Source organism: Acomys minous (assembly GCF_964271855.1).
Source record: "Acomys minous genome assembly, chromosome: 2".
In the NCBI taxonomy this organism is placed as follows: Eukaryota; Metazoa; Chordata; class Mammalia; order Rodentia; family Muridae; genus Acomys; species Acomys minous.
In genome coordinates, this window is record NC_140484.1 from 75,646,547 (window position 1) to 75,670,606 (window position 24,060).

At 47.6% G+C, this 24,060-nt stretch overlaps 2 protein-coding genes across 9 annotated transcripts in view; one reads left to right on the top strand and one right to left on the bottom strand.

The window, feature by feature from the left end:
• The window catches only part of LCMT1 (leucine carboxyl methyltransferase 1), a 72,151-nt gene that overhangs the window by 36,161 nt on the left and 11,930 nt on the right, over positions 1–24,060 (bottom strand). Inside the window, exon 1 of one of the 3 annotated variants that reach the window (XM_084772350.1) lies at positions 21,002–22,681. The exons of 1 other annotated variant lie outside the window; for it this stretch is intronic. Coding sequence is in view for 1 of the 2 variants with exons in the window: in XM_084772349.1 (XP_084628475.1) it covers positions 15,181–15,287 (107 nt within the window). In the remaining variant the exon portion in view is untranslated. Of the gene's footprint in view, positions 1–15,180; positions 15,427–21,001; positions 22,682–24,060 lie in introns of those variants that run through there. One more of the 3 variants, XM_084772349.1, reaches the window with a different exon arrangement.
• ARHGAP17 (Rho GTPase activating protein 17) overlaps positions 22,894–24,060 on the top strand; it is an 89,656-nt gene continuing 88,489 nt past the window's right edge. For 4 of the 6 annotated variants that reach the window (XM_084772333.1, XM_084772337.1, XM_084772334.1 and 1 more), the window contains exon 1: positions 22,895–23,088. In XM_084772333.1, the coding sequence (XP_084628459.1) occupies positions 23,036–23,088 (53 nt within the window). In that variant the 5' untranslated portion in view covers positions 22,895–23,035. Of the gene's footprint in view, positions 23,089–24,060 lie in introns of all 6 variants that reach the window. The other 2 variants (XM_084772339.1, XM_084772335.1) reach the window with 1 other exon arrangement.

Sequence of the window (24,060 nt, forward strand, 5' to 3'; positions counted from 1 at the left end):
CTGTATTTCTGAGTAGACCTTGGGTTTAGAGAAGGAAGTTGGCACTCAAGCACTGCTGCCAGGCTGTGGCCAGGCACACTTGAGCCACAAGGTGCTGTGCCAACACACGCATGCACGATGAGCCAACAGTCCCTCTTCAGGTTTGTATCCTAAGAAAATGACCAAGATTTGGCACTTTGTGTTTTCCAGAAGAACAATGAATATAGTCAGGCGGTGGTGGCGCACGCCTTTAATCCCAGCACTCGAGAGGCAGAGGCAGGTGGATCTCTGTGAGTTCAAGGCCAGCCTGGTCTACAGACTCACTACAGAGTCAAGGCTACACAGAGAAACCCTGTTTCAAAAAACAAAAACAAACAAACAAAAAACCAAACCAAATCAAAAAAGAACAATGAATATGAAAATTCCGCATGCAGGATGTCCCAATTGTGTTAGGAGCCAGCCCACAGGTACCCTAGACTGCCCCAGTAGGCACCAAATGCTTGCAATGCTACTAACAGCAGCTAACTTCGCACCACCCATGATGCCAAGCACCAATTCTGCTTGCCAGTTCCACTGTGCTCCCCCATGTACGAAACCCAGAACACTTCTTCTCTGTACCCAACTTCCTGTTCAAAGCCCACATCCAAAGAGACAGAGATCCCAGACGCTAGCCCAGGCTGTATTTAACCCACTCGTGCTTTAATTTCCAAGCACTCACCCACTGCCTGCCCAACGCGGTGGCCTTTTGTTTGTCACAGCTGTCATGCTTCCTTGTACTTTCTTCTAACACTCTGTAATAAACTTACCTTTTGAGACGTAACCTGTCTGTGTCCCACCTAAAACCACCTTACACTGTCTCCCTGGAAAACACCAGTCCAGCCCAAGTCAAGAAATGGTTACTGACCACATCCAATTTGTCTGAATGTCAACTACAACAATGGGTCCTTCCTCTGACAGGGAGTCACTTCTAACAGGCTCTACATCCCTCCTGCTCTGCCAGGCTGGGAAGCACGGCTGGTGCCTCAAGCACCACTTGGCCCTCCCCAAGTGCTCACTGCCCTCATGCCAGGCATTACCGCAGATGCTGGCACTCTCCATGGAGGGTGCTGCTGCCTGTAAGGTGCGCAGCACACGCTGGGGAACTCCTTGGAATGTGGAGGGGTGTGTGTGTGTGTGTGTGTGTGTGTGTGTGTGTGTGTGTGTGTGTGTGTGTGTGTGTGTGTATAACATACATAATTTTTTGTTGTTGGTGGTTTTTCAAGACAGTGTTTCTCTGTGTAATAGCCCTGGCTGTCCTAGAATCAGTTTGTAGACCAGGCTAACCTTGAACTCACAGAGATCCGCCTGCCTCTGCCTCCCGAGTGCTGGGGTTACAGGCCAGGCTAACACACGTATTCTTGATTGCAAAGACTGTTCTTAGTACCAAACTTCAGTTTCAGTCCTGGGTGTGAACCGCATCCTGCTTGTGGTCTCCACCGCCTCTCGCTGCCTCCACTTGTAATTTCTTGCTGTTCTTTACGTTTCTTTTTAACTCCTACTTCCCATAGCCTGAGTATGTTCTTCTAGACTTACAACTGGAGAGCAGAGGCAGCGCTGTCAGGGTCCTCAGGTGTACCTAACTGCATACGCACTTCCTGGGTCCTCGGGTGTACCTAACTGCATACGCACGTCCTAGGTCCTCGGGTATACTTAACTGCATACGCACTTACTGGGGTCTGAGGACACCTGCCAGACACAAGAAACGGCACAGCTCAGGAGACCCACCCCAAATGTGGGAGGTGCCATGGCACTGGCTGGAGGCCTGGATGGAATTCAAAGAGGAAAAGGAAAAGCTACGTGACTACCAGAGTTCCCCTCTCTGCTTCCTGGTCTGCCACGGCAGAACATTTCTCCTCCACTGCAGGCTCCTGGCACCATGGTGTTTCTGCTTAGGGTCCTAGGGCAAAGAAATCATGGTGCTTTCCTCCTTGAGTTATCCACACCAGGCAATGTGGCACGGCGATGGAGAAGGAGCCCACGCTCTGCTGAACAGTCAGTCAACAGAGAAATGGTACCAGCGTCCACAGCAGGGGGCAATGGCAAGAGCTCAAGCAGGAAGGTCCCGTGGTGCAACGTCTCCATGTTAGCAAACCATCCGTCACTATGCCATGTAATGCGAAGACGCTGTGATGGGCAGTCTCCACTGTCAGCTGGATGGGATGGCTGCAGAAGCCAGTCTCTGGGCACATCTGTAAAGGAGCTTCTAGACTCAGGTAACTGAGGTGTGTAGGCAGCACCATCCTATGGGCTGGAAAGATGTATTTACGTATTATGTATGTAGTGTTCTGCCTGCATGTACACCTGCAGGCCAGAAGAGGACACCAGATTTCACAATAGATGGTTGTGAGCCACCATGTGGTTGCTAAGAATTGAACTCAGGACCTTTGGAAGAGCAGCCTATGCTCTTAACCTCTGAGCCATCTCTCCAGCCTGGGCTGGAGTTTTACGTTGAATAAAAAGAAGTGAAGTTAGCGGTGTCCATCTCTCCCTGCTGTCTGCCTGGCTGTTGTGTAGACTGACTCATCTATCGAGATGCCACTGTTCATTATGGTTTACCCTAAGCTTTATAATTAAAGTCAGGGTAAAACAACAAGAAGTGTAAGCTCTCCAATTTTGGTATTTTCAGAACACTTGGATATTTTTTCCAGATCTTTTGTATTTCCGTATATATATTAGAAGTAACCTGCTATTTCTTCAACAACAACAACAAAAAGATGGACATGATTTTGATTGGACTACAATGACTCTATATATTAATGTGAATAGAACTGAAATCTATTTTTTGTTTTCTTTTGTTTCTGAGGCAGGGGCCCAGGCTGGCCCTAACCCCACTCTGTAGCTGAAAATGGCCTAAAACTCCTGACCCTGTGGCCTCCGCTTCTCACATGCTGTGACTGTGGTGTGCACAACCCCATACTTGGCTCAGAAACCTTAGTAGCACCCAACCTTCCAATGTGAGAAAGTACTTCTCTGTTTAAACCTTTAATCTCACTCAGCAATATTCTGCACTTTTCTGTGTGGAAAGGTTTCATGCCTCTCATTAGATTTATTCCTATGTTGTACAGTTGATCTTTTATCTTATCATGATATTCGAATATTTTATTTTCCTATGCATGTAGATGCATATACATACAATATGTTTGCCTGGCACAAGATTCTACCTAGGATAAATATATAATGATCTCCAACAAATGAACAATAACATCAACAAAAACAGGCAAAAGATTTGAGCACACTAGACAAAAGATGTAGAAATGGACAAAAAACACACGAAAAGTGTTTGATTGTCATCAGTCATGAGCGAAATATAATTTAAGACCACAAGGAAAGGCGTGTCACATATACTGGCGTGCTACATGCGACAAAGATCTAGAGAGGCGAATTCTGGTGCATCAGTGGAGGGCCTTGTGACCACCCAGCCAGGAGGAAAATCAGTGTGGTGGTTGAAGATTAACCCACACAATGACTGGGTTCAACAATTAGAATGAATTAGTGATTAACTCCAAGTCACCAATAATGCCGTGGTGCAGCATGAACAAATAAAATTATTTCCCCTTGGAGTCATTTGATCCCCCCCCCCAAGATAGAATCTCTCTATGTGGCCTTGGCTGTCCAGGACTCACTTTGTAGACCAGGCTGGCCTCGAACTCACAGTGATCCGCCTGCCTCTGCCTCCCAAGTCCCAAGAGCTAGGATTGAAGACGTAAGCCACCACACCTGCCTTCCCCTTGGATACATTTTAACTAAGTCCATATTTGAATTCTCTGCTTTGTGTTCCCTGTGTTTTCTGTCCTCTGTCTGTCTGTCTGTTGGTGCCTGCCGTGTGTCTGTCCTTCACAAACAGCTTTGTTCTGTGTTTACTGAGCAGCACAGAAGTCATCACGTGGAAAATGAATGAGATACTTAAGAGAAATCTTTAACAGAGTTTTACAAGGGGTTAAGTCACTGGCTGCAACTGATCCCGCCTGACCAGATAACAGACCCTGTTTATCAGCCAGTGTCCACAGGTGGGCGCTTCCAGGCATTATGGGAGATCTTAGGAAGTTGCTTTCAGCTAACGCCTCACATGCATTCCTCTGGGTCAGGGGAATGGAAGAGTAAATAACTTAAAATCGCAACTATGCATTAGCTAAGGTTGGAAAAGCTGACTTCCCGGGCCTCTAAGGCAAGTAAAGTGGACTGTTGCATTGTTCTCCTGAAGGCAGATCCACCAGCAGCCTGAGTCCGCAGGTGGCTATCAGTCTTACGTTTTAAGTAACCTCAAAGTGTATTATGAACTCTGGCTGTCAGATCCAGCAGAATCTGGAATATAAGAGAGATTTTCAGAATATCACATTGCCACACCACAGCTGGGCAACCACGAAACAAGAAGACTCTGAAAGAAGTGGGAAAGAGAAAAAAGATGCTCCCCAAAGCTTATTTACGGTGGCCTATACAGGACTATCAGGAGATGAATGAACAAACCAGAAAACAGACACAGGAGTGATGACCCCTGACCAAATACGCAGCCAGGCTCCTGGGCCTGCTTCTGACTAAGCCTTAGCCATGGGCTGTGGAGATCTGAACAAACACTATTGCTAGCGGCTTAAGGACCCATCTCTAGGATGACCTAACCCACCTTACGGTCCCTGTCTAAGAAAATCTGAGGCTGCTAAATGTGGTCACTGCTTGTTGCAGCCAACGCTGAACGGGGCACTATCGGTCTCCCAGCCTTTGGGGGAGGGTAAGTGCCTAACGTCACAAACACCAGCTAGCAAAACTAGAGAGGTTTTTCATGAGCTGACCCTGCCTTCTCAGGGCTTGTGAGTTTTCACTCCCTAGCCCCGCTGAGCTCCTACACACTGCCCTGTTTCCTCATTCTTCCTTGAGAATGACACTCAGCCAGTCACTTCTATTGAACAAGAAGTTCGGCTCAGTTCCTGCTGGACTGAGTCAGAATGCAGGAGCATTAAACCTACTTCATTAGCTGGGTCTGTGTACCTTTGATGATCTATACATGGATAAACCTTGAAGAATATTCAGAATACAAAACCATGCTGCAACAAGTCTTTAATTCCAGCATGTCATTTTGGGGTCAGCCTGAGCTACACAACAAGTTCCAGGCCAGCCAGGGCTACACAGTGAAACCCTATGTTAAAAAAGAAAGACACAGAATATGTACCATAAGATTCAATAAAGAATGTACAAGAATAGTCGAATTTAGGGCTGGGGCTAAAGCTCTTATCTCCCTGATGGTGGCACATGCCTTAAATCTAGCACTCTGAGGTAGGTGGATCTCTGTGAGTTCAAGGCTAGCATGGTCTACATAAAAAGTTCAGGACAGCCAGGACTACATGGAGAGACCCTGTTTCAAAACAACAACAGTAGGCTTCCCCCTACTCCAGCTGGGCGTGGTGGCACACACCTTTAATCTCAACATTCAGGGAGGCAGAGGCAGGTGGATCTCTGTGAGTAAGGCCAGCCTGGTCTACAAGGGGGCGGGGCAGGTCAGCCAGAGCTACACAGAGAAACCCTGTCTTGAAAAGCCAAAAACCAAAATCCAGAAGGAAGAGGAAGAAGAAGAGGAAGGAGGGGGGAGGGGGAGGGGGAGGAGAAACTGCTCCTGGGGCTCAAGGCACCTATCTCTGTCTGTATCTGCTTTTACTTTTCCTTCCTAAAGCTCATCCAGTCAAATGAACTAGGAGAATTTTATAAATTTTCCTTATTCTGAGTAACAACGGAGGGGCCCCTGGATAATAATAAACAATTAAGTACCTTTTAAGTCAATTATTTCAGGCATCAAAATGAACAAAAGCAATTTCAACTGCAAAACAAGGTAGACACACAGCGTTGCTGTGTTATACTGCATGTATAGAAATGTAGTATATACCATAAAGCGTGGTTCAAACCAGCACAGTCAACATATAGGGGTAAAATTAACCCTGCAACCTTATAACATATATAATATAACCTTATTTCAAAGCATAAAAACAAAAAGCACCAAAATGCTAAAAGAAACTGTTAGAATAAATAGGAATGGTCTTCCCAAGGATTATCAGAAAGTGAAGACTGCTCTGGGGAGGTGGCTCACTTGATAAAGTGCCTGCCATACACAACAGGACCTGAGTTGAGACCCCCAGAGCCCATGTAGAAAGTCAGGCCCAGTGGAGCATGCCTGTAACCCCACCATTAGTAGGGAAGAGACAGGTGGATCCCTGACACTCATTGGCCAGAGCTTAACTGACCAGTGGGTTTCAGATTACATGAGATCCTGTCTCAAAAAATAAAGATGGAGAATGGTCAAGGAAATATACTTGCTCTGCATGCTTCTGTGTGTGCACAGGCATGCACACGCACATATACATGCCTAACAAGTATAAGGCACAGCAGCATAAACACTGACAACTTCCATTACTATAAAATGTACCAAACTAATTTAACTAAAAGATACATACCAGCCTTTCAGAAAATACTTCATTGAATACAGAAGGAAAACTAAATCCTTGGTGTTCAAAGACCTTACAAATTAACAATTTAAATATAAATAATAATGAGGATGTAGCTCAATGCAGCAACTGCCTAGCATTAATCTAAGGTCCTGGGTTCAATCCCCAACACTGTAAAAAGAAAAACAAATAAAACCAGAGAACAAGAAAAAGACAAGCCGGGGCTGGAGAGATGGCTCAGCGGTTAGGAGCACTGACTGTTCTTCCTGAGGTCCTGATTTCCATTCCCAGCAACCACATGGTGGCTCACAACCATCTATAATGTGATCTGATGCCCTCCTCTGGCTTGTAGATGTACCTGCAGGCAGAGCACTGTATATGTAATAAATAAATATTTTTTTAAAAAAGAAAGAAAAAGACAAGCCAATAAAAAAATGAAATGAATATACACATAAAAACTATTGTGAACATGGGCTGGAGAGACAGCTCAGAGGTTAAGAGCACAGTCTGCTCTTCCGAAGGTCCTGAGTTCAATTCCCAGCAACCACATGGTGGGCCACAACCATCTATAATGAAATCTGGTGCTCTCTTCTGGTATGCAGGCAGAATACTTTATAAATAGTAAATAAATGAATATTTTTTTAAAAAATCCAACTGTGAACAGATTAAAAATGATCATCCTAGCCGGGCGGTGGTGGTGCACGCCTTTAATCCCAGCACTCAGGAGGCAGAGGCAGGCGGATCGCTGTGAGTTTGAGGCCAGCCTGGTCTACAAAGCAAGTCCAGGATAGCCAAGGCTACACAAAGAAACCCTGTCTCAAAAAAAAAAAAAAAACAAAAACATCATCCTGGGGCTGTATAGATGGCTCAAAGCATTTGTTATTCTTGTGGAGGACCTGGGTTCAATTCCTAGTACCCACGCAACAGTTCACAACCATCCATAATGCCAGCTCTAGTGAATCCAACACCCTCTTCTGACTTCCCTGGGCCAGACACACATGTGGTACACCTACACATGCAAGCCAAGGCTCATACACATAAAATAAAATAAATCTTTTTTTAAAAAAAAGAGCACCCTAAGTTATAACTATAAATTAAAATAAGAGCTATTATTCATTACAAATTAACAAGAGAAATGTTTTCTAGGTGGCAGTTGATAAACAACTTAGGAAACAGATTATTCCATAATTCATAACATGTTCACTTTGGATAGGAATACAAATTCATACCACCTCTTTCTGGATGATTCTGCCAATTTCACCCCAGGAACCTTTTACTAGAAAGCATATGGAAAAGTGGTGGTGACTACAATATAAATACTTAATTTTTTTTTCTGAGTGAGACTGTTTTGTCTCTATATATCTCCATACACCATATGTGTGCACTATCCTGAAGGGCCATAAGCGGAGCGTCGGATCCCCTGGAACTGGAGTGACAGGTGGCTGTGAGATGCCACCTGAAGCCAGCCCCCCAGATATACACTATGGCTTTAATAGCAACACTAGAGCAATTTTAGTACAGGTAAAAGAACCTGCCCAGAGCACACGCACAGCAGAGAATGTGGCAGACTGCTGCAAAACCACAGGCACACACGTTCATTTTAAGGCGTGAAGGAAGAGAGGACTCAGCACTGCCCTTTAAGAATTAAGCTTTTGGAACCAGTGAGACAGCTCGGCTCGGCAGCTAACGTGCTTGCTGCCAAGTGTTAACAATCTGAGTTCAATCCCCAGGTGGAAAGGGAATGACTCCCAGAGACTATCCCCTGTCCTCTGCACGTGCTCAGCTGTAGCAATGCATGTACACACACGCATACAAGCAATGGTAATCGTAAAAGAGAAAAGAGAAGGCCTGGTGAGGGGCACGCATTCCCAGCCGGGGCAGGAAGATCATAAACCTGAGGCCGTGCGGGAAAACAGAGAGATAAACAAGTCAGAAAGAGGAAGGAAAGGGAAAAGAAGAAAGGAAGGGATGGCAAGGAGGCGGGTGGGCGGGAACCGGTGCAGCTCACTTCCTTCCTGGGCAGGTTGGGAAGCTCCTTTATCTTCCCTAGAATGCTCCGCTTTCATAATAGTGTATTTTCTCTTGAAATGGAAAGTAGAACCTGCTTTGAAAGTATGTTAGATCAAAATCTTCACCTTGCTCTCTGGTGCATAGCTCTAAAGATGTAATCAGTGCATCAGAGAGGGAGGCCTGGGCCAAAGCCCTCAGGGCAAATCTAGCTTTGCCTGGAAGTGACCACATGGCCGGCTCCTGTGTCACTTGTGTTGAGAAATCCCGAAGCCCTATAATTACCTCAAAGGAACGTCAGGCTTCCGAGTCCTGCTCTGGTTTCTATAACACACTGACCACCCACAGCGTAACCCAGGACTTCACTCATCAGGGATATAATCGTCAGCTCCACCTGGACTCGGCTTCTCATTTGACAGATACTCAGTGCGTGTCTATAATATGCATGCCTGCTCTGTGTTGAGTTTATTGTTCTTCTGGGAAATACAAACATTAAGCAATTAACTGTTGAGTTACGTTTGAGCGGCTGACTACAAAGGAGACACAGGGGCGGCAGACAGTGAACAGAGGGTAGGACTGTGGCTATAGGGAGCAGGTAAAGCACTGAGTGGATGTGTACCGCTGACATGGGCACAGCCATGTCATGGACCTTAATGCCTCAGACCTATGGCAATGGCAAGGCCTTCCCCGGGTCAGGCGTGGAGGACCTGCAAAGCTTTCTTGTCCTAATACAAATGTTGACATCGTGTGCAGAAAGTGCCAGCCATTGCTTCCTCCTCTGGGGTGACTGCAGCCTGAGACTGCTCCCCTACAGAGATCAGCTAACTTGACCCATTGCTCAGCAGTACACCGAGTTCCTGGGCTACTATGCACCTCCATCAGAAAGCACGGCCCATCCGATTCCACCTTTTTTGGTACATGTCTGTGCACCTGTCACTTCTTCATTCCCCTGTCTCTCTACGCAGGTCAATCCAAAGCTGTGCGGGTCATACCATTTATCAGAGGCATCTCTCTGTTTGAGGCTGCTCCATCCCACCTGAGCTAAGCCAGACATCCTGTAATCATGCTAAGAGTCCTCGGTCTCACCCACAGCCACTCCTCCACCCCAGAGCATCTGAATGTGATGGATTTGCCGTCCTGTCCCCATGACCATCCTGCCCTGAGTACCAACAGCTTCACTTAAGATATACTTGGTAGTACTAGTCTTCTTCTCTCTGACTGCATCCTTGCCCTCCATCCTACGGCCAGCCCGCCCAGGACAGCCAGAGCTGTCACACAGAGAAACCCTGCCTCAAAAACCGAAACAAACAAACAGCCCACCCACCCAGATCAGGCTACCTCACTCCTCAGCTTGACGTCTTCTAACTCAGAAGAGAGAAGTTACCTGAGGATCGGGAAGGATGCCTCAGTGGCCTGGAGCACTTGCTGTTCTTCCAGGGGACCCAGGTTTGACTCTTATCAGTCACAACCATTTGTAACCCGAGTGCCACAGGCTCCAGGGCCCACTTCCGACCTTGGTGGGAACCTGAGGTGCATGTGGGCCACACACACACATGCAGCCAAAGCACTCACACATAAAACATATTCTTTTTTTAAAAAAATTTAAGTTACAAGAACCTGTCACGCACAGACTCTTCTCCCTCTCAGTCACTGTCCAGCAGGCTACGCCCTTGGGAACATCTCTGCTCTATTTCCTGCCTGGGATATCGTTTCCTCATGCAGCTTCAGGGCTTCCTCCCTCACCTTCTGCAAGTGTTTTCTGAGGATTATCTTTTCAGTGGGACTCTCTGGTTTTTCCCCTTCAAATCACATCTGGCATGACAGATGTGGCTTGCTTCCTGTCTGGTTTCTAAGAGCTCCGTTTGGTTTGTTCACTTCTATACTGTCAGTCTAGAACACCACTTCCACAAATGAAGCAGGCACTCGCTAAAGAATTCTGGGTGAATGAATGTACAATTACCACACTGTATCAACTGAACTGAAACCAACGAGTGTGAAGAGGAGGGACAGGGATGCTCAGTGGCCCTGAGGAAGGAGAGCAGAGAGAAAGGCAGAGGAGGATGAAGTGAAGCTGGGGACCCATGTCAGAACAAGCAGGACCTGGCAACACTGGGTAAGCTCACGTCAACAGGAAGCCACTCAGTCATGGAGGGACATGACGCAGACAGCCTTTTACAAACTTCTGACTCCACTATGACATATGAATTAGAAGAAAGAATGAGTGAGGAAGCCCGGAAGGCAGCCTAGTGTCTTACCTCTGGTCATACCGGACCTCATCTAGCACTGAGAAACCAGAAGTAGAGCTGGAAGAAAGGAAGTAGATGCCAGAAACACTTTGGGAGGAAAAACAACAGATCTAGGCAACAGAACATATCCGTGGAAGACTTCGGAGATCACGTCTCCCTGTTTTACCTGTGACCTGCTGACCAATGAGATCATCGTGCTTAGAGTTGGGGCAGGAGAGGGAGAACATGCTGGGGTAGGTTAGCAGAAGGGCATCTGACGCCATTTTGAGACATCACACTAATTAGATGGATGTCCAATGGAGAGTGACCAGATCATAAAAAGGCACAGTGGGTCAAATATCACACTGTATGTAGGTTTGTACCTTGTGGCTGACAGGCTCTGAAAGATTTTCAAGTGACAGGAATATATATATGTATACACACACACACACATATTCACACTGATCAGAATGAGGATGTGTATTAATAAAAGCTGGGTGCAGTGGTGTGCACTTGTGATCCCAGCACAAAGGAGACAGAGACAGGTAGATCTCTGTGAATAAGAGGACAGCCTGGTCTACAAAAGAGCTTGGCGGTGGTGGCACACGCCTTTAACCCCAGCACTTGGGAGGCAGAGGCAGGTGGATTGATGTGAGTTCAAGGCCAGCCTGGTCTACAGAGTAAGTTCCAGGACAGCCAAGACTACACACAGCAACCCTGTCTTGAAAAACCAAACCAAACAAAAACAGAGAGGGAAGAAGAGGAGAGGGGGAGAAAGATGGAAGGAGAGAGGGAAGAAGAGACAGAAAGACAGAGAGAGACAGACACTGAGTAAGTGAGGGAGGTAACAGAGAAAGCTCCCTTTGCCACCACCATCTCCTGCACAGCTAGTAGAGGAGTGCTGCTAGATCCTGTCAGTCTACCACGCGCATCCCTGAGGATCATCCCTCCGCAGAATCTTCCCCTGCTGCCCACTGCCCACCTAACACACTGCTCTGCCCCAGTATCACTGTTTCTACTCATGCCTGGCAGCCTCTGTGCCTGTTGTGAAAATTCATGTCCTCCGCTGTGCAAGGGAGGCAGCCCTGTCCTTGAGGCCTTCACCTGAGGGCAGCTGGCTGGTACCCACAGTGAGGCCATGCTGTTTTCCTGCCGAGCGTAAACAACCTCAGAGAACACTAACACAAGGCGTTCTGCAGAATCGCAGGTGATGCAGCAGATGTGCCTGCTGCCTTCTAAGACGGATTAAAAACAAGATCACCGTCACAGTTTGCCTTCTACCTCTGCGATAAAACACCATGAACAAAAACAACTTAAGCAGGAAAGGGTTTATTTGCCTTACATGTCCTGATTATAGTCCATCATGAACAAAAATCAGGGCAGACGCCAAAGCAGACGCCCTGGAGGAACACTGCTTCCTGGCTAGCTAGCTCTCCATGGCTTGCTCAGCCAGTTTTCTTATCCGACTCAGGACCACCTGCCCAGGGGTGACACTGTCACTTGCTCACAGTGGGCTAAATCCTCCCATATCAATCATTAATCCAGAAAATGCCTCATAGATTTGCTTACAAGCCAATCTCATGGAGGCAAAATCTCAGTTGAGGCTCCCTCTTCCCAGAAGACCTGAGCTCTGTCACCTACAAAAATACCAAACACCCCTCTCTCTCTCAGCCAACAGTGACTTCAATCCTTCTCTGACAAACCTAACACCCTGAGTGTGCCTCCCCAGCAGAGCTGCCTAGCCGCACCTATTAGCACTTGATCCACAGAAAATCTGTTTCGTGGACCCTCCCACTGTAGGAAGGATTGTAAGCTTTGTCCAAGGGGAAAACAGTCTTGGCAAGCTTTGCCCCTTGGAAACACCACGGATAGAGTGAATGGAGCCATCCTGGGTCTGGAATTCACGAAGTGGATCCCGGGACTCCAGCCGGGCTATTGTGTTTTTAATTGAACATCGATGGGGGCAGGGATGCTGACCCAGACCAGCCATTGCACGAGAGAGAGAGAGAGAGAGAGAGAGAGAGAGAGAGAGAGAGAGAGAGAGAAAAGCAGGCAGAGGAGAGAGAAGGCTGCATCTTTTGGATCAGGATCACGCGTGGATTTAGACAGAGACCACCTTACAAGCCAGACCAGCGTGCAGGCCAGAGACACCTGGGGATCCGTCCCGTGGAACAGATACCGGAAGGTTTACTCTTGTTTCCCTTTAACCCTTTTTCCTTCTTGTATAGGATTGTTGGACTGTGTATAATAAAGTCTAATTGTTAAAAAACAGAGCTCCCTAGCCTCACCTATTAGCACTTGACGCACAGAAAATCTGTTTCGTGGACCCTCCCACAAACAAGCCAGCTGAAGCACTCATCCTCACAAGCATTTCCTAACCCTCTTACCGAGAGACTACAACTATTAAGCTTCTCTAGCTACAGGTGTGTCCTACAGGACAAAGACAAATGTCATCATAGGAAAGGACCATTAAGGCTCTTTTCTCTTCTTGGTTTTTTGAGACAAGGTTACTCTGTGAAGCCTTGGCTGTCCTGGACTTGCTTTATAAACCAGACTGGCCTTGAACTCACAGAGATTCACTTGCCCCTGCCTCCCCAAGTGCTGGGATTATAAGCATGAGCCACCGTGCCCCGCCTGTTAAGGCTCTTAAAGAGAGATGATTGCAGCTCCACTCCAAGGCCTCTGTGGCCTCTGATCAGCAGTATACTGGAGGGAGACACAAGTCAAGTTTTTCACGGAATGTGAAACTTACCGATTTTGCTGGACCAGTTGGTCAGTAAGCTCCAGGCGCCCCCTTGTCGCCACCACCCCGGGCTGGAGTTACAGTTTCTTACATGGATGGTCCAGATACAAATGCATGTCCTCATGCTTGCACAGCCAGCGCTTTGTCAACTAAGCTATCTCCCCAGCCCCACCAATCCTACTTCAGAGACAAGAAAACTAAGGGAGGAGCAAAGGGGGTTAGGGGGATGGGGGGGATGGCTCAGTGGGTAAGAACACTTTGTGTACAAGCAGGAGGGCCTGAATCGGATCGCCAGCCCCCATGAAAACGAAAATCATGGCTACACACACTGGTAACCCCAGAGCTGCAAGGGTGGGGGCAGGATGGTTGCTAAGATTGCTAAGGCGCCGGGCGTGGTGGCACACGCCTTTAGTCCCAGCACTCGGGAGGCAGAGGCAGGCGGATCGCTGTGAGTTCAAGGCCAGCCTGGTCTACAAAGTGAGTCCAGGACAGCCAAGGCTACACAGAGAAACCCTGTCTGGAAAAACCAAAAACCAAAAAAAAAAAAAAAAAAAAAAAAAAAAAGATTGCTAAGGCTTGCTCCTTACCCAGTCTAGCTGAAAGGTGACTCTCAGGTACAGTGAGAGGCCCTGTCTCATGGGAACAAGGCAGGATGCTAGAACAGGACACTCAGCATCCTCCTCCTCTGGAGTCCACAGGGACAGTCACCAACCCGTGCATACAGACTGCATGTGCATACACCACACACACACACACACACACACACACACACACACATTTTAAGTTAGGAACTTGCCAAAGTTTATACAGCTTGGACAGAGTCTGGCTCCAGGACTGATGCTCTAAATCCATATGCTTAGTTTCTAAGACCCTCCAGAAAGTGCAACACTCCCCCCCCCCAAAAGGTTGTATTTCCGCACACCTTACTACCTCGCTGGCCCTGAGCCAATCCTATCTCCCGGGCATTGTCCTAACTGTTCTCCAGCCCACACTCCTCCCTCGTTCGGAACACTGCGAACTTCCTGGTTTCAGCCTTTTCTTGCCAGTTTAAACATCCCCGTGTAAAATTTAAACTCTAAGGACACTGCTGCATCTCCAAGAGCCCAAAGTTAAATCCTGAGTTTACTGTTCCTCCCAACTGGGCTGTGAGTCTAGGACCTCAACACCACGTCAAGTATTCGTGGTCACTGAAACCTTAACAGCTAGCTCAAAGTAAAGGCCTACCATAATGTCATGTCCCAGTAACTCTGTTGCAAGAATGAATTATTGGATGACATGCAAGCGTCGTGTTTCCTCCTGTACTAACAATGCCCCACCACCACCACCACCACCAGCTACCACTCCACAAACAGTGTGGCCTGTGTGTGGTACCGACTCTACAAACACTGCAGGGTCCGGGCCCTCATAGGCCTGAGTTTCAAGTGCACAAGGAGAAATCATGACCAATTTCAACAGGATGTTACCTACAAAGCAAAGAAATTTTGCATCTCCAACCCATCAAAGCTGTAGTTAAATACTTGCAACACACGCTGTCTTTCCTGAAGGTCAAGCTTTGTTCAGCACCTTAACTCCCAGTTGTGGTACCCAGGTTCACGCACAGTAATTAAGACTTAAATGAACCCCTCCCGGGTGTGACGCGAGGGCCGCTCCAGGTGAGTGTGTCAGCTTCTTCCCAGTGTCCAAGTGTATGCCTTCCCAGTGCCCCGCTTGCCACCTAGGCTTGGGACCCCATCATCCATCCCGAACCCGCGCCCCCAGGCACCTCTTGCAGAGAGAAGCATCCTCACAGGTGCCGCGCACTCCCTCGTCGTCCAAGTCACAGTTTGACGCGCAGGAAGAGAACGAGGACTCCCTCGAGCTAGTGGCCATGTGTGTGGGATGTTCTGGGGTGCGGCACCCACCAGGGACATGGAAACGGGGACGACGAGCAGTAGGAGAAGTGGCAAGAAACAGACAGACCAGAGCAGCAGGGTTAGGGCGCTGCTCAGTGACGCCGCCCCCGCGCGCCGCCCAGCCACCTTTCAGCTGATTGGTGCCCGGGCCATGACGTTAACTGGACCAAGCTACTCGCCCAGTCAGACCATTGGAGAGTTCTTTAGGCTCCGCCCGCACAACCCGGAAATTTCTATAGAGAGCCCGGACATGCTGGGAGAACCTCAATGCTTTCTGGGAAATGTAGTCTTAGTTGTTCTGAGTTTTTGCTTTCTTGTTAGTAACTTTTATAAATATGGTCAACCGAGGGCTTAAGGGAGGTCAGGATTCTCACTGCGACGAAGGACAGAGAATCCATCCAAAAGAAACAAGTTTTAAGTATTACTTTTTTTCGCTGCTCTGTTATTCAACAATGTAACAAATTTAAGAGAGCCTTAACATTGCAAATGCCTTTAAGCTGTTAGGGACTGGCCAGGTGCGGTGGCGCACGGCTTTAATCCCAGCACTCAGGATGCAGAGGCAGTGGAATCGCTGTGAGTTCGAGGCCAGCCTGGTCTACAAAGCGACTCCAGGATAGCCAGGACTACACAGAGAGACCCTGTCTTGAAAAACCGAAAAAAAAAAAAAGTTAGGAACTGGCTAGGGATGGAGCTCAGAGAGCTTGCCTCAGTAGGGTTCTCTGCAACCTTGGGAAAAAAGTTGTGAAAAATAGAATGGCAGGCAGATTTCTGTTCAAGGCCAGCTTGGTCTACAAGTCGAGTTCAGGACAACCAAGGATACACAGAGAAAACCTGTCTCAAAACTCCCCACCCTCCCAAAAAAAGAAAGAAAGAAAAGAAAAATAGAATGGAAAACTGGTTAACTGTGACAGTAAAGTAGGGCTAGATGGTTCAAAATTCCTTGGCCTCATAATTTTTTAAAATGTCAATTTACCACAAATTAGAATTACCTAAGTAGGGAGCCTCACCTACAGAACTGTCAGCACAGTGGGTGGCAGCCGCCAGAGCCACAAAGACAGAACTGGGTGCTCCTGAAACAACCTGGCCTCAGGTTAGAGCTGGAGGCCGCAGCAGGAGAGAGTACCTCACTTGGAGCAGCTGCGTTCCCCCTTGGCCCCTACCTTGCTTACTAGGTATGGCTCCCATGTCTGCAACAAAACTTATGAGCACACCAGAAAACACTGATCCATTAAACAATAACTTAAAAAGACAGAAAGTTCATGCAGTCAGAGGGAAACAGACATGTGGTGGCCACTTTCATTCACACACTCAGCCGTTCCTAACAAAGGGATAAAAGAAGAGCTTCTCTTCTGCCCAGAAGCTGGCTTCAGGACACTGTCCAATCCACTTGAGACTGCGCCATATTGCCCAGATCCCAAAATAGAACAAAATCATACTCCAATCAGTCCAAATTTCAGATGTACATTGGCCGGCAATCCTTTCTTTCATTTTGTTTTTCAGTTTGGAAATTTATGATGGTCACAGACTGGGCTCCTGCCTAGGGTCTATCAAGTCTACCTATGCCAGTTAATGACTATTGATTTGTGGCAGCCTGATCTCGGGCTTCCCAGACCCCCAAGTCTCTGGGCCTCTGCCACAGCCCTGGCTCAGAGCCTGGGTCTTTGGCAGATCTTCCTGGGGCCTCCAAAAAAAATGTTGTGGAGTTCCAAACCACCAAGGAAAGTCCATATCAGACAAATTTTCTTTCAATTAAAAAAATGTAAGAAGTTTATTTTTATAGCAACATTGCAATAACAGCCTTCTTTGCAAATCTGAGAGCCGCTGCAAAAGGAGAATGACAGGGGATGGAGGTTTTAAAGGCACGAACCACAGTTGTCCCAACTCTGGGCATTTTCTGATCCATGAGGCATTATCATGATGTGTGTGTGTGTGTGTGTGTGTGTGTGTGTGTGTGTGTGTTGCTTTCTGGGCAAGCGTGGGTTAAATGAGATTACAGAGGCAGAATAAGCATGTGGTTAATATTTTAGGATAACATTAAACAATAGGGGAAGGGGAAACAATTTTGAGAAATGAGCCAGGTGGCTCTGAGATCAATCTTCTCTTCAGACTGGTGTCAAGATTCAACCACTGACAGGACTGCCCTTTGGGTCGTGGCCGAGACATCTGGTGGTTTACAGTCCTTAGGCTAAGAATAAGATCCTGATGACTCTTGGGGCTGGAGAGATGGCTCAGAGGTTAAGTGCACTGGCTGCTCTTCCAAAGGTCCTGAGTTAAATTCCCAGCAACCACATGGTGGCTCACAGTCATCTATAATGAGATCTGATGCCCTCTTCTGGTGTGCAGGTGTACACGTAGTTAGAACACTGTATACATAATAAATAAGTAAATAAATTTTCAAAAAAATCCTGATGACTCTCAGGCTTTTCTTCTTTACATAGTAACTTAGTTTAAAACTCAGTTTGAAGTGGAGCTAGTTTTTAATCAGCACAGTATATTCTTTATGGTTATGATATACGATAAAAAAATGCTTAATTTGCATACCTATTTTATACACCCAGGGTGGTATATAAATTCCTCAGGTGAGGGTTGCAAGTGGAAAAAGTTCTAGAAGCCCTGCTCTAAAGGCTCCTCCTTCTTTCAGGCTCTAAGGGCCTAAGTGTGAGTGCATGAACTAATGAAGACCCTTCATCTTTGATTTCCCAGCAGGCAACTTGTTTAAGCTTGTCTGTGGTTGCTGCCCAGGCTGTTCGGTGACAGACACATTCTCTTCCGATGCAAGAGGAGTTTCCAACCTGAACAATCAAATGATTGTTCTTTTCTTCCTTCTACATTAGTTTCTATATCTAGATACTGAACTTTTTCTCTTTGGAAAATATCAGAATCTGTTTCACTCTCTTGTCTTTCTCCTACAGCTGAATTTTGATCTGTTCTACTGTGTTTTGAAAATAGCCAAGAACGACTTTGTGTTCACAGCCTTTCTCTATCTACCTCCCATTGCTGGGTTACAAGCCAGGATCACCATGGCCGATGTACACAGTGCTAAGGATGGAGTCCAGAGCCTCGTGTATGCTGGGCAAGCACTCTACCAACTGAGCTGCTTCTTGAATTTTCTCTGCAAAGAACTGGGTACAGGAGAGATAGCTATGTGCTTATTCTGGTTTTTAAAGTAACCCCCGCCCTTCTCTTCAAAGACTGAAGCAGGCACATTTTACACTGCTTTTTAAAAAAAAAGATTTATTTATTTATTATGTATACAGATTTCATTATAGATGGTTGTGAGCCAACATGTGGTTGCTGGGAATTGAACTCATGACCTTTGGAAGAGCAGTCAGTGCTCTTACCCTCTGAGCCATCTCTCCAGCCCTTACACTGCTTTTTATTATCTCTTTTCTTTTCTTTCTTTCTTTCTTTTTCTTTCTTTCTTTCTTTTTTTTTAACAAATCCTTGTGTCAAGGGCTGACTTTCAATAGATCGCAGCTGGTCTACAATAGTGAGTCCTGGACAGCCAAGGCTACACAGAGAAACCTCATCTCAAAAAACAAAACAAAAAACAAACAAACAAACCAAAAACCAAACCAAAACAAAACATAAACAAAAAAACTCAAAAAATTAATAGATCACAGTAAGGGGAACTGCTCTGCCAGGTATGAAACCCCGACCCAGTTACACTGCTTTTTATATTCAGTAATTTTTACCGATGTTTCTCTTTCTTATTGGGCGTAAACATTTGATTGAGACACTGTGACTTGTATTTCAGTGACAGCATTTAGCATTTTAGGGTTAGCCACAGGGTCACTCTGCCCTGTTGTTCCCTGAGGTGTTCCACCATTTTCAGGTAATTGGGTCTTTCATAGATGCAAGGAATCTTTTTTTTTTTTTTAATCTCCTATGCTTTACTAGAATTTTTCTTTTGTTTCCTTAGGTGTATTTGTGGAATTCCTTTGGAAGCTCTGAACTTTCAGATTTCCCCTCTTCTTCCATTGGATTACTTTGCTCTATCACGAAAGTCTGTACTTCAAAGGTCTACAGGATTTAGTTTGTTTGTTTTTGTTTTTCGAGACAGGGTTTCTCTGTAAACCAGGCTGGACAGGAACTCACAGAGATCCACCTGCCTCTGCTTCCTCAAGTGCTGGGATTACAGGCATGCGCCACCACACCCAGCTCAAAGGTCTACATTTAAGATTTTTGTTTCTGTTGAACACCAACGCTGTGCCAAACCCTATCTGTTACTTTCTATAGGGCATATAGTTTAAGTCTTTTATTTTATTTTATAATGTATACACTGTTCTGTCTGTATGTACAGAGTGCATCAGATCTCATTACAGATGGTTGTGAGCCACCATGTGGTTGCTGGGAATTGAACTCAGGACCTCTGGAAGATTAGCTAATACTCTTAACCTCTGAGCCATCTCTCCAGCCTTTAACTGTGTCTTCAAGTTCTTCAATTCTGAGGCTTGACTCTTCCTTTGTAGATGGACAGTTAAAAAAAAAATTAAATGCCTGTGTGTGGTGGGGGGTGGTGCGCATGTGCCACAGTGTGCATGCAATATGAAGGTCAGAGCACAGCTTGCTACAGTCATTTCTCTGCTTGTAACCATGTGGGTTCCAGGGATGGGATTCAGTTTGGCAGCAAGCACCTTTACTTGGTGAGCCATCTCTGCTGCTCAAGACCAGTGTTTAACACAGTTTAGAGACAAGTGACTTCAATCCCTGAGCCACTTAGCTGAGAGGTGATTTCTAACCCTTCTGTCTCTGGTATGCAGTCACAGAGGTTTTCTGGATGCCTGGGGTTGATGACTGAATAGGATGGCTGACAAGTCCCTGGCTTCTGTTCTATGTTGAGTTCTTTTTGTTGGTAGACTTCACTTTTCCTTCAACACTAGAAGTTTGAACAACACACCTCCAGGGTCAAACTTTGTCTGTTGTGCTGGAGAGATGGCTCAGTGGTTAAGAATTCCACTGCTAGCCGGGCATGGTGGTGCATGCCTTTAATCCCAGCACTTGGGAGGCAGAGGCAGGCACATCGCTGTGAGTTCAAGGCCAGCCTGGTCTATAAAGTGAGTACAGGGCAGCCAGGGCTGTTACAGAAAAACCCTGTCTGGAACACCCCCCCAAAACAAAACAAAACAAACAAACAAACAAAAAAACAGAGTTCCACTGCTCTTCCCAGATCCTGAGTTCAGTTGCCAGCACCTGCATGGCAGCGCACAACTCTCTATAACTGTAGCTCCATGGGATCCAATGCTCTCTTCTGGTGCGAATATGTACATGCAGACGAAGCACCCCTATGCATAAAGTACATAAATAAATAAATCTTTGCCAGGTGTAGTGGCGCACTCGTGTAATCCCAGTACTCGGGGAGGCAGAGGCAGGCGGATCTCTGTGAGTTCGAGGCCAGCCTCGTCTACAAAGTGAGTCCAGGACAGCCAGGGCTACACAGAGAAACCTTGTCTCGAAAAACATAAACAACCCCCAAACAAACAAACAAACAAAAAACCCAACCAAACAAAAAAGCCACTAAAACCAACCAAACAAACAAAGAAAAAAATTTGTCAATGGTTTTAATTGACATTAAAATCCATGTCATCCACTTGGGAAGCTTATACATGACTGGTACCACAACCGAATGAAGGTTGTGCAGTGGTCCCCAATATAATGACAGCATCTGTTTCGCATTGCTGTTGTACTGACCTGGAATTTGTGATCCTCCTGTCTCAGCCTCCTGAGTAGCTGAGATTTCTCGGCTACGTCACCACAGACTAGTTTCATGGTAGCATCTGACTGTAGTGACTCAAAGGCTGACAGGTTTGGCAAATGATCTTGAAGTCTCATCCGTCTTACTTTAGTATAAGTCTTGGGTGCCACCAGCCTGTAATTGTAGCATTTGGCAGCTAGAGGCAGGAGGATCAGTTTAAGGCCATGCTCAGCTACATGAGACTCCTAAAAAAAAAGGAAAAAGAACAAAACAAACAACAACAACAACAAAAAGACCCCAAAGCCTTATTTCAGCACACTCCGTTGTAATTAATATTGATCACCTGCAGTTTGCTGTCTGACCCAAGGCTCCACACCTGTTATGTGATCGCTACAAACGTTCGTTCAAGTTTCTTACTCGTTGCTCTCTACTGTGAGATGCTGAACAAAGAAGCAGTGTGCGTTCCAGGTGGAGGGAGGCATTCCAGTGGGAGGCAAGAGGATGCTTGCAGGCCACGTTGCCTCCACAGAAGGCGATGAGCGCTCCTGGTTCACCTCGCTTTCTCCTTTTTAGGCAGTCGAGGGCCACAGACAACGCAACGCTTTAGAGTGGGGTCTTCCCATCTCAACCCAATGGAGATAAGTCTTCACAGACATGCGCAGAGATTTGTTTCTAAAGTGATTCTAGATCCAGTGAAGTTGACATTTTAAACCATCACACAGCCTGTGAAGGTTGTCATAGCTCACTGGACACGGGGAATGTTTTCCACGTGGAGCCAAGGCTGCTTAAGGGGGCGGGCATGGCTGCAGGTCATAAAGCTAACTTGGTTCCCTTGGAGAAAAGGGTTCAGCAACATGAAATAAAACCACCAAGTGTCCCCCATCCCACTGTGCCTGCAAGGCTGGAAATCAGATCCCTAAGATCATTTAAGGCAGCAGGGACTCAGAAGCCCACCAGTGCAGGGGCCTCAGTCTCCTTTGCCTGGGGATCTGGGTGTATACTCTATAGGCGGCCCTCATCTGATCGATTCTACTCTTTTAGCCTTTCCCATGGACCAGTGAGCAGCACCTGCAAACAGTCGCGGGTCTCCATGACACACACTCTCTCTCCTGATACTTTGCCCTTTGGGGAGGACAGAGGGCAAGGGGTGCAGGTGTTGAGGAAACGGAGCTGGTTCGTCCGGCTAGATCTGCCTCAGCTCGCTCCTGCCCTGCTAGAATATATCCTGGACTGACCCGCCGTTCTAGGTTCAGTCCTTGGCTCAGCGTAACCTCATTTTCTGTTCGTCTTCGCTTGGCTCGACCTCATTCGACTAGGACCACTCCTGTTCTTCTCGGCTTGGCCCGGCTTCGGGGTCCGGCTGGGCACCATCCGTCTGTGTTCCAGTTTGCGTGACCGGACCTGGATCGGCTAGGCTCGCCCACGTTCTACCAGGCCCCTCTAGTGTAGGTTCCAAATTCAGCTCTCTGGTCCTTCCCGAATGTCTCTAGCACCGAATGGCAGGGTCCAGGTGCCCGCCAGGACTTGTCTCCGCCCTTCTCCGCTGAGCTACGCCCGTCCGTCTCCGATTGGTTCAACTCCATCTCTCTCCGCTCGACGAGTGGCTCGACTCCACCCCTAAGTTCACCCAACTCTGTTCGTTCCTGCTCTACTTGACTTCTCCGGTTTCGGCCCAGCTCGGCTCCACCCATCTGGTTTCGGCCCGGTTCGGCTCGGCTCTACCGACCTCCGCAGGGCCTCACTGGTCCCCGCCCAGACTGGCTTAACTCCACCCATCTTGGTTTCGTCCGCACCTGTTCGACTCCACCTCTCTGGTTTCGGCCTCGTTCGGCTCGGCTCGGCTCTACTCGTGGTAAGGGCCGGCCTCGGCGCTGGAAGTGACGCGACGAGGGCGGGGCCGAATTGTAGCCTCCGTCGCCGCCTCGGGGGCCGGGAAGCGATGTAGGTAGGAACCGCCAGAAGATCCCCAGCTCTTCCCGTCCCGAGCCCCGCGGGCCGCCGCCGCCGCCGCCGCCGCCGCCGCCGCCGCCATGAAGAAGCAATTCAACCGCATGAAGCAGCTGGCCAACCAGACTGTCGGCAGGCGAGTGCGCGGGGCGCGCCGGCGGGGGGCGCGCGGGGGGCGGGCCGGTCCTGCGCGCGAGGAGCCGGGGAGCAGGGAGAGCCGGGCGCGGCCGGGCCTGGGCCAGTGGGGCGGGGGTCTGGGCCAAGCTGCGGCTTGGGCTCTGCCTATTGTCCTGCCCTGGGGAGCATCGCCTTTGGGGGAACCCACGCGAGCCTTTCCCGTTTCTCGTCCCCGCCAGACCGAGCTCGCCGCCTGGTGCGAAAACTCCGCAAACTTGTGTGCTTAGCGCACTGCCAGACGCACAGCTTTGGGGGCGGCGTTCTCCGCTGTTGCAGCCTTCCTTCCAGAAAGAGCATACTGGTCACAAGGCAGTGAAGGGGTGTTAGGCTAGTGTGGTTTGCCCAGTTCAGTTCATCCCCCTCCTCCCCACAACCAGCGCCCCCCGTGAAGAATCCAGGCTATTGGGTACTTGCTGCAAGTACTTGACGTTTAGAAGTTTGGAAAGGGAAAAGGATGTCTTTTCCTCACCTGGGACTTGGTAGTTTGTATTTCTTTGATACCCTATGATGAGTGCCTGATAAGAAACATTTTTCTCTTTCCTTGTTAAGGAAAGAATACAGGAAGGGCTGTAGTTGAGTAGGCTGTAGGACAGCAGCGATTTGTGGTTTATAGAGCTTCAGGAGGCTGTTGTCATGCGCTGTGCTATCTGGAACAAACATTTCAAGGTCTTGCAGGGTGGCTAGCTGTGCTGTTCATTCTGCACGGAGATACATGAATTTTTTTTCACAGCTCTCGCCCTTTCCCTCCCCCCCCCCCCTCAGCAGTTAAGGGGAGTTTGGTTTGGTTGAAGCACGAGAGACACTTCTTTTTTTATGTATAGGAAAATACTTTTACTTCCTCTTGGGTTTTCTAAATTTGCTTTTTACGGGTGTTTCATTTCCCTCAACTTTTTGCTAAGTTTTGTTGTTGAGTCTCTTTTTTAAAAAATCC